Raw genomic sequence first — 9,197 nt, 5'->3', positions numbered from 1 at the left:
ATACTTAGGGTGGCTTTGACACCTTAGCTCAGGGGTCTTCAAACTATGGCCCGTGGGCCACATGGGACCCGCCGAGGACATTTATCTTGCCCGCCGGGTGTTTTTGCCGCCTTAACTTGTTACGACTAGCAGTGACAAATACGGAACCGGACATTGACCATCTCATTAGCCAACAGCAGGCCCATAGTTCCCACTGAAATACTGGTAAGTTTGTTGATTTAACTTTACTTGTTCTTCATTTTAAATACTGTATTTGTTCCCGTTTTGTTTTTTCACTTCAAAATAAGGTATGTGCAGTGTGCATAGGAATTTGTTCATAGTTTTTTTTTTAAAACTATAGTCCGCCCCTTCAACAGTCTGAGGGACAGTGAACTGGTCCCCTGTTTTAAAAGTTTGAGGACCCCTGCCTTAGCCCCATGCAGAGGCCTTAAGAACGTTTAAGTCAGAAGTGAGTCTTATGATTGGCTTCAGATGGATTAAAACCACAATAATTCCTGTCCCTACACATTAGAATGAGAGAGGAAAATCACTGCTTTATGAAGATTCAAGTGGATTAGAATATGTGGCAGAAAATTGTTAATTTGCCAGCTCTTTAGAAGCTCGCTGCTCTGCTGCCACATAGCGTCCTGCCCTACCTCCCACCGTGCCTGAGAGTTAGTTGCTCCTGCATCCCCAACAGCTCCAGAAGTGTGTCCTCCGAAGCACGAGATCTGGTTCCTCCCCATGGAAGCCGCAGAGGCCCCAGCCGGATGCTGTGCTCTGTGCCACCTCCCCAGGAACCAGACAGCCTTAGAGTTACACAATGGTCTACGGACCCTGGCATGATGGCCACTTGACTCTTGAAGCTGAATTGGAGGCTAATTTAAATGTCACAAAGGTGTTTCTCATTGATTTCACTGTCTTAGAACCTGGGTGATTTCGGTTGTGTAAAAGCCAATAAGAAAAGGTCAGAATTGCTTTCACCTTTGAAAGAAATCATTTTCAGATGTGCCCTGCTGTGTCCTCTCCAGGACTTTTGCTGGAAGGATATAGCTCAGTCCTCTAGCATGGCTGTCAGTTAGGCTGGTCGGGTCTGAGGGAGGCTGTTTCGGGGAGACCGTCAGCGGGTGAGAGAAGCAGATGTCTCGCCTCTGCCCATGTCTCTGTTGTGAACTCTCTGAGCGTCTTGTTCTGGAGACTTAGCACAGACGTGCTCCTGTAGGAGTCCAGGCCCTGCCAGGGCTCCCAGAGCACCAGCAAGGACAGTTGGCTCAGCTTTCTGCCCTCCAGCAGCCTTTCCTTGGTGGCTGTGCATTGCATCTGAGGAAGTGTCAGGACTCAGCCGTTTTTGCAAGGTAGAACCCTGTTCCTTGCAGCAACCGCCTGGGCCCCTTGGGAGCCAAAAAGCTAAGTTCTCTCTTTTCTGGAAGTTGTCCACTCGAGAAGAACAAAATTAAGACGAGAGTGGAGTAGAAACCATTTGATTCAGATCCTGCTCAGCAGGAGTTCCTAAGCTGGAACACAAAGGTTGTATGCGTTTTCTGGAGAGACCACGGTTTTCATCAGATTCCCCAAAGGATCAGTGAGTCCTTCCTCCCTCCTTCTTTCATATCTCATTAAAAAACCTAAAGCCCACTATTCTGCTGCCCTCTTGGTGAGTTCTGTAATGGAAGCTTGGGTTGGGTGTCATTTCTTTCCTCAGCTTGTTTTTCCTCTCACTGTCCTTTCTTGATTCTCAAACCCTCTTTCCTTTGGCAGGATCGCTGCAGAGCAGAGCAGTAGATTGGCAAAATATAGGACACTACGGTAAAGATGAAGGGCGGACTCATCCCAGACACAGGGTCCCTGTGCCATCGTGCCCATCTTGTGCATGTCCATTATCTAGTTTTCAGCCCGCTGGTTCTTCCCCACCCTTCCCTAAGCCAAAACTGAGTCCTAGAGTCGTTTTCCAACTTGCTGAATGAGGTTGTGACTGGATCCAGGCAAGAGCTTCCTGAGTTAGCCCAGTTGAGGGGTAACTTGGCAGTGGAACAGCTTTGGCCTAATTTGACTTTGCCTAAGATTCATTCTCCCTTCTGTCCCATGGGGTACTTATTTTATAGACTACAGGCCTCTCTCTTTCTTTACAGAAGAGCTGAGGCTAAGACATATCCAAAATTCACTCAATGATGAGCCCATGGCAAATCCTGGCACACCTTGTCACTATTTCTAGGCCTCTTTAACACTGCCCTTGAGTTGGCCAAACAGTGTGGTTTGGTGAGACTAAATTATGAAGTCCAAGAGCCACAGAGCAAAGCCAGCATCAGAATCCAAGCCAGGCTCCTGCACTCGGAAGGGTTCAGGGCTCCTAACCATGCGATGGAACATTAGTCCCAGGATGGGGATGGATGTGGAGGCATGGTGGAGGGAGGGAGAGAAGGGTCTGGGGCTTCACTGGTCTGCTGCCCAAGACCAGGAGTGGGCAAAAGTGTTCTCTAAAGAGGCAGGTGGTATTTTAGGCTTTGCCAGCCTCACAGTCTCTTGGCACAACTACTCAACTCTGTCGCTATCATGTGAACACAGACATATACTGTAAACAAATGGGTGTGACTGTGTTCCAATAAAACTTTATTTTCCAAAACACGTGGTGGGCTGGATTTGGTCTGAGTGACCCTGTTCGCTGACCCTCACCTTAGACAAACAAAGGAAGAGAGGTATTTGAATTTTCAAGACATTTTCCCTCTTATCATTGGCCTTGGAGATTACTTCCCCCGCCAAAGTAGCAAAGCCATCCAATGTTTAATCCTCTGAAAATAGGAGAGAGCAATAAGCGTACAGAATTTAGCGCCTTTCCGTGGGGTTGAGCACAATTGGGTCACCTAGCCCTCAACACAGAAAGGAACTACATTTAGTTTGGTTTTGCTTTTTCAGGTTTAATTGAAGTATAATTTATATACAGTAACATTTGCCCTTTGTAGTGAACAGTCTTGTGAGTCTTGAAAACTTGATACAGTCATGTAGCCACCACCTCCGGCACAGTATGGACTATTGGAACACTCCAGAAAGTTCCCTGTGTCCTTTTTATGGTCCGTCCCTCTCTCCCTCCATTCCCTGACCATGCCCCTTCAGTTTTGCCCTAAATCATGGTTGCTCTATCTGATATGTGCTTTCAGAATGAGTCCTTTCTAAAGCTGAATAACTCAATTGGTTTTTTTTCATGATTTTAAAATAGTCCGCCCCCCCATCACCCCTAACTTACATTGTTTGAGAGAGAGGAAAGTCACTTGATGATTTGTAAATGTGGCACTTTCTGAGACTGGACTTAGTATTGTAAAGAGAAGCTCCTAATGGCTGCAGTCTGAGGGTAGACTGTGATTTGAGCCCACACAGGCCTGACTTTCCCTCTGACCTAGGGCTGTGGGCCACGGCCCTCAGCTGCTATTACCTCATACTCCTGCTATCCCTTCTGTACGCACATTTCTGAATGCACACGTTTTTAGTGTACCCAGGGGTCTCTGGACATTGGCAAGGAATTGGGAACACACGCTTGGCCCTCAGGACTAGTACTTTGCCTGTTCATGTCCCTTGGAACCATTTTATTAATTGGGTTGGAGCCTGCCATTCTGCACGATGACATCATCGTCACCTTGGTCCCTACTGCTGAGAGAAGCCACTGACTGAGGGGTGGCACGTGTGTGGCACCACTGTGTCTGCTTCCTGGGACTTGCCTAAATCAGTTACAGCGGCTGTAAATCAGCTAAATCAGTTACAGTTCAGCCCTTGTTGCACAGCGTCTGTCTAGATTGTCATTCTTGCTTCTTATGTTTAGGAGAGAGTGGGAATAGAGAGAGGTTCTACCCCCTTTAGCAGTGTTCTGTGAACTGAGTACCACTTTTGAGAATCCTTACGGGCCAGGTTTAGATGCCGGGTCTGACTTGGCAAGGACATGGCATGGCAGGAATAGGGTACAGGCTTCGGTAGGGAGCACGAGGGATGTTACCTGCAAGCTCCACTACGGCCACATGTTGGTGGCAGTTCTGGAATCTGGGAGGCTGGAGGCACACGCTTTTTACACTCTCTGCCCTGTCCGTCTAGCTGGAGTCTACAGCCTGTTGGGCCTTGCACAGTGAGAGGTGTGCCTGGAATTACCTCGTCTCCTTGTGTTTCCACGTGTCACTTTCCACTTAACATCCGGTTTGTCTCTTTGTGTTTAAGTTGCATTCAGCTTTCATTATAAACTGACTGTCTCTCATTCTTTTGTAAAGTGAGACAGGGCATAAGTAAATAGAACCAATAGATACATAATTATTCCCTTACAAGTGGAATCTCAGGGGTGTACCTTGGTGTCTCTGTTGGTCAGTTAGAATTGAAACTCACAGTAATTTTGTGTTTATCTGCATTTTCTTTCAGAACAGCACATTAGTTCCAGAAGAGGGATAGAAATTCTGAAAACGGGAATGAATGTCACAAAAAGGAGTCAAGAACAATTCACAGTGTACAAAGAGAAATGGAAAAAAGCTTTATTTAAAAAGAAAAAAGTCAAGATTGTGGTCATCCTTTTGCTTGTTGTTTTTCAGTTTCCTGTAAGCCCAGGTAGTCTCTGTTTGGCATGGTGCAAGATGCTGTGAATTCCTAATGCACCCAAATGTTGTATTTGAAAAGTCCAAGTATGTCATTAATTTGTTTTGGAATAAAGAGGATGATAATAGAAACAGAGGCCTGGATTTTTGGGTTTGGGGGCCCCTGGTTATGTAACACGAGCACCTCGTTGGAAATTCTGTTGACAAGATGGCCAGGCCCTTAATGTTTGTCCTTCTGGCCCCTTTCATGACAGGACTGAGAACTGTCTGGAAAAGTCAGCGTCTCTTCTTCAGTGGTGAGCCCTGCTGCCTGCAGAGAAGCCCTGCTGGTATCTGAAGCCCCCCGGGTATGACAGCAAGGACCTCTACTGAGGCTCTTGCCTTGAGAGCTTGGCCTCAGCATGCCGTGGGAAAAGGATTGTCTTCGAAGAAAGCTACTTGTCTCTGCTTCTGATAACAAAATGCCACAAACTGAGATTTATAAACTGTGAGGAAATTTTTTCCTCACAGTTCTGGGACCAGGAAGTCCAGGATCATGGCGTGGGCAAGTTTGGTGTCAGCTAAGAGCTTGTTCCTCAGGAGAGCACTGTTTGTGTTCTTGCGTGGTGGAAGGGCGAAGGGTCAGAAAGGAGCTAGCTGACTGATCCATTCAAGAAGGGGTAGCCCTCATAATCTGACCATTTCCTGAAGGCAGCCACCTCTAACACTGTTGCATTGGGAGTTTTTTTTTATTTTAATTTTTTGAGTTGGAGTCTCACTCAGTCTCCCAGGCTAGAGGGCAGTGGCACCCTCACGGCCACTGCAGTCTTGACTTGCTGGGCTCAGGCAATCCTTCTGCTTCAGCCTTTCAAGTAACTGCAATTACAGGCACAAGCCACTGTGCCCTGCTAATTTTTCTTGTTTTATTGTAGAGATGAGGTCTTGCCAAGTTGCCCAGGCTGGCCTCGAACCTGTGGGCTCAGGCAATCCAGTACTGGGATTATAGGCATGAGCCACTGCACCTGGCTGGGAGTTTTATTTCAACATGAATTTTGGAGAGACCCACATTTAAACCATAGTGCTGACCACCTGAGTACCTTATGCTGGAGGGCCACACCCATCTCAAGAACCCCCCCTTTGAAGTTGTGCACCAGGGCTGCCATTACACAAGGTTGTGTAACATCATGTGGAGAAGTGTTTTTTTTTGACATGGCTTCTCACTCTGCCACCCAGGCTGGAGTGCAGTAGTATGGTCATAACTCATCACAGCCTTGACCTCCATGGTTCAGGTAATCTTTCTGCTTCAGCCTTCCAAGAAATCGGAACTACAAGCATGCACCTCCACACCCAGCTAATTTTTTGGTTTATTGTAGAGACGAGATCTCACTGTGTTGCCCATGCTGGTCTCGAATACACGGACTCAGGTAGTCCTCTCACCTCCATCTCCCAAAGTGCTGGGATTACAGGTGTGAGCCACTGCGCCCCACCTAGAAGTTATTTTAATCAGATTGCTTTCCAACCTAGTTGTACCTCACTACAGTGGAGAATTGGGCTTTTGAGTGGGGAGCGGGGAAGAAGACTAGGACTCTGGCTGGGTTCTGAGTGGCATCTGCAGGACGGTGGTGTGGGCAGCTGGGAGCAGCCTCGTGATGGGAAGGAGGCTTCCCCTTTCTCAGAGCTTGCACATGTGTGGCCCACGGTGTTTTATTTGATCCATAGTGTTTTTGTCTTTGAATTAAGTTAGTTGCCAACGTTTGAACATGGAGAGGCTTTATATAAAAATTGAGTTTGGGGTTTTGGGTTCTGAATTCTCCTGAAAAAGAAAATCAAAGCTGTCTGTGGCGGACCAAGTCCGGGATGGTGGCCCTCAGCTGGCACGGAAGCGCAGCCACTCCCAGGGTGGCGGGCCCTCAGCCCCCAGGTCTTCCCGCCCTCATATTGTCCCCTCAGCAGCGTACCCGCCCCCCATACCTGCAGCTTCTCTCTGGTGTCTGCCTGTTCCCCCTGCCTTTAATTTTTAGTTTCTTACTCCACCCTAAAGGGAAAGGGTGACGGTCTTCTGTTGCTCTTGGGTGGCTCCCAGTGCCCTCCTTGGGTGTGCTGGGACCTCAGCCGCTGGGACTGGCAAGGAAGGAGGGAGCCAGCAGCGCAGGACGAGAGCAGGAGATGTACAGGCCTGGGAGACACACTAGGTGAGGCCTGGTGATCAACAGAAGAAGCCGTAGGGCCTGCGAGTGGAAGGTACAAAGGGTTCTGGTCGTGGAATGACGCAGCCAGGGGCTAGAGGGAAGGAAGTCAGGAAACAGCCTTTTGAAGAAGGGACTGGCAAAGCTAAGGGGCACCCGGGCTGGTTAGGGCTGGCCTGTAGACCTGGAGGGAGCCGGCGGTCAGAGCTCTGCTGTGTACAGCTACTGCGGTGAGCAAGACAGACCCAGTCCCTGCCTGTGGCCCACTCCGCCTGGAGGCAGATGAGAGAGAAAGGGCAGAGTGATTGTAAACGTGGGGAGGGCTTCAAAAGAAGCAGTTTTGACCCCAGGGGGTTGGGAGACCTAAGCTGACCTGATCAAGACACTCCTGTGCAGAGCTGGGGGTGGCGCTCTGGGCAGAGAATCAAAGGTGCAAAGGCTCAGAGGCAAGAACTTGGCATATCTGAACCAAGAGCAGGCCGATCAGTGAGGGTGTTGTTAGCAAAAAAGACTATCCTTGGACGAGATGGGAGAAGCCAGAACAAGCATGGCTTTTACAGGCTGTGGTAAAGGGGCAAAGACCAATGGCAAATTTTAAGCACCTTGAGGTTTTTTAAAAATTGTTTTTGTTTCTAGAAATAAGGGTCTCACTATGCTGCCCAGGTTGGCCTGAGCTCCTAGGCTCAAGTGATCCTTCTATCTCAGTCTCCTAAGTAGCTGGCACCGCAGGCCCACACCACCACGCTTGGCCAGCTTGAGTTTTATGTTGGATATCATAGTGGCAGGGGCTGTCTGGCCCTCCCCACAGGATGAAGCCTCTGGGAAGGACTCTTGGTCCTCAGCTCCGGAGCAGGGCCACCGAAAGGAATCTGGAAAGCCCGGAGCTGTCACAGAGCTATCTCCTATAATTTACGAAATCTACTGGATCCATCACTCAGGTTATTCACCACAGTGGTGCCTCGGCCTGACCCTCTGAGAAGGACAGGTGCATTGATTTTTAGCGTCCCACAGAGCTGTTCTGAGTCCCCGATGAGCTGTGTGGCCTTCTGCACCCTCTTTCTCTCTCTGGGTCTTAGTTTCCCATCAGTAAACACGGGGATAGAATTTCTGAGGGCTTTGTAAGGATGAGATGAAGTCACACACAAAACACACACTGCAGTACTTGGCATTTAGCGCCGAGTCTGTACTGAGGCAGTTAGTGGGCGCTGTCCTCGGTGGTGCTTCCGGGGTGGTGGTAGCAGGAGCCATTACACAGCTTGGACCGGGTCCAAGTCACTGGTCAGACCCCTTGACTGCCCAGCTCCCTCATTTCCTCCCCAGCACTTCCTGAGGGGCCTGGAGTCCTGGAGCAGCATGAGAGCACCACCTCCCCCACCCTGAGGTCCTCCAGTTGGTCTAGCCCGGCTCCCACTGCAGGGCCTGGGTGCATCATGACCTTCCTCCAGAGGGCTGTCGGGAGCAAATGAAGGGACAGTGGGGATGCCGCTTTGTGAACTTCCAGTTAATACAAACGAGGGATTATCATTAAAATCACATGTCCTCCATTGATTAAAGCATTTCTTCAGGGAAAAAAGTAAGCACTCAGTCTTAAGTAGGCCCCTCTCAGAAGTGGGAGCTCCCACACATCTGCAGGGAGAGATTAATTAAGTCTTTGAGGAGCCGTTAGTGTTGTGGTGAATGGTTGTGGTGAATGGGACAGAGTACCAGAGCTGTAGCTGGGAGGGCTTTTACCTGGAGGGCTTGAAAACCACAAGTAGCAGCAGGCCCCCGCAGCCATTATTTCATTTGGAAAACTAACTGGAAGTGGAGAGAGCCCTGGCTTTTGCTTTTGTTGAGACAGGCGAGGCCAGAGCTGAGCAGGTGGGCCTGGGAGGAAGGAGGGTCCTGCAGGCCCCACGCGCCCACCCAGCAGCCTCCTTTGTTCTTCCTGAGCGGGCTCTCTCTCTGGTTGAAGTCTGTCTTCCATGGCTCGCCTGTTCCTATGGACAGGGCTTTTGTTTCCCATCGTTTTGAGGGACTCCTCAGCCAGGTCACCAGAGCTGCCCCGAGTGCGTTTCCCATGGGGAGAGCAGGTGGCCTGTGCTGTGGAGAGCCCAGAGACCTGGCTGCCCGGCCTCGGGACTTGGGTTGTGCACACCCTTCCCTGGTGACAGCATCCATGTTTGGAAAGCAAAGGGGGGGGGACTGCCGTCTCTGAGTCCCCATCAGCTCTAAGACACGCGTCCTTTGCCCTTTTCATCCAGACACCCCACCATCCAGATTCTCACAGCTGTCATTTTTGTGATGATCAATTTACTTACAGCAAAGTCCATAATTTTTTTTTGTTCTCTTTTTTGAGTCAGAGTCTCACTCTGTTGTCCAGGCTTGAGTGTAGTGGCATGCTCCCGGCTACCACAGCCTCGACCTGCTAGACTCAGGCGATCCTTCCAACTCAGCCTTCCAAGTAGCTGGACCACAGGCGCACACCGCCACACCCAGCTAATTTTTGATTTAT

General features: G+C 49.5%; 1 protein-coding gene across 1 annotated transcript in view; it reads left to right on the top strand.

The window, feature by feature from the left end:
- The window catches only part of RPN2 (ribophorin II), a 52,929-nt gene extending 48,259 nt beyond the window's left edge, over nucleotides 1-4,670 (top strand). Inside the window, exons 15-16 of the mRNA XM_021719174.1 lie at nucleotides 1,738-1,785; nucleotides 4,369-4,670. Of these exons, the coding sequence (XP_021574849.1) occupies nucleotides 1,738-1,785; nucleotides 4,369-4,381 (61 nt within the window). The 3' untranslated portion in view covers nucleotides 4,382-4,670. The remainder of the gene's footprint in view (nucleotides 1-1,737; nucleotides 1,786-4,368) is intronic.
- The last annotated feature ends 4,527 nt before the right edge of the window (nucleotides 4,671-9,197 follow it).

Source organism: Carlito syrichta, unplaced genomic scaffold, assembly GCF_000164805.1.
Source record: "Carlito syrichta isolate Samal-C Ts95f unplaced genomic scaffold, Tarsius_syrichta-2.0.1 Scaffold314289, whole genome shotgun sequence".
NCBI lineage: Eukaryota > Metazoa > Chordata > Mammalia > Primates > Tarsiidae > Carlito > Carlito syrichta.
Note: the sequence above shows the minus strand (reverse complement) of the source record. Positions and strands in the feature narration are given on the sequence as shown.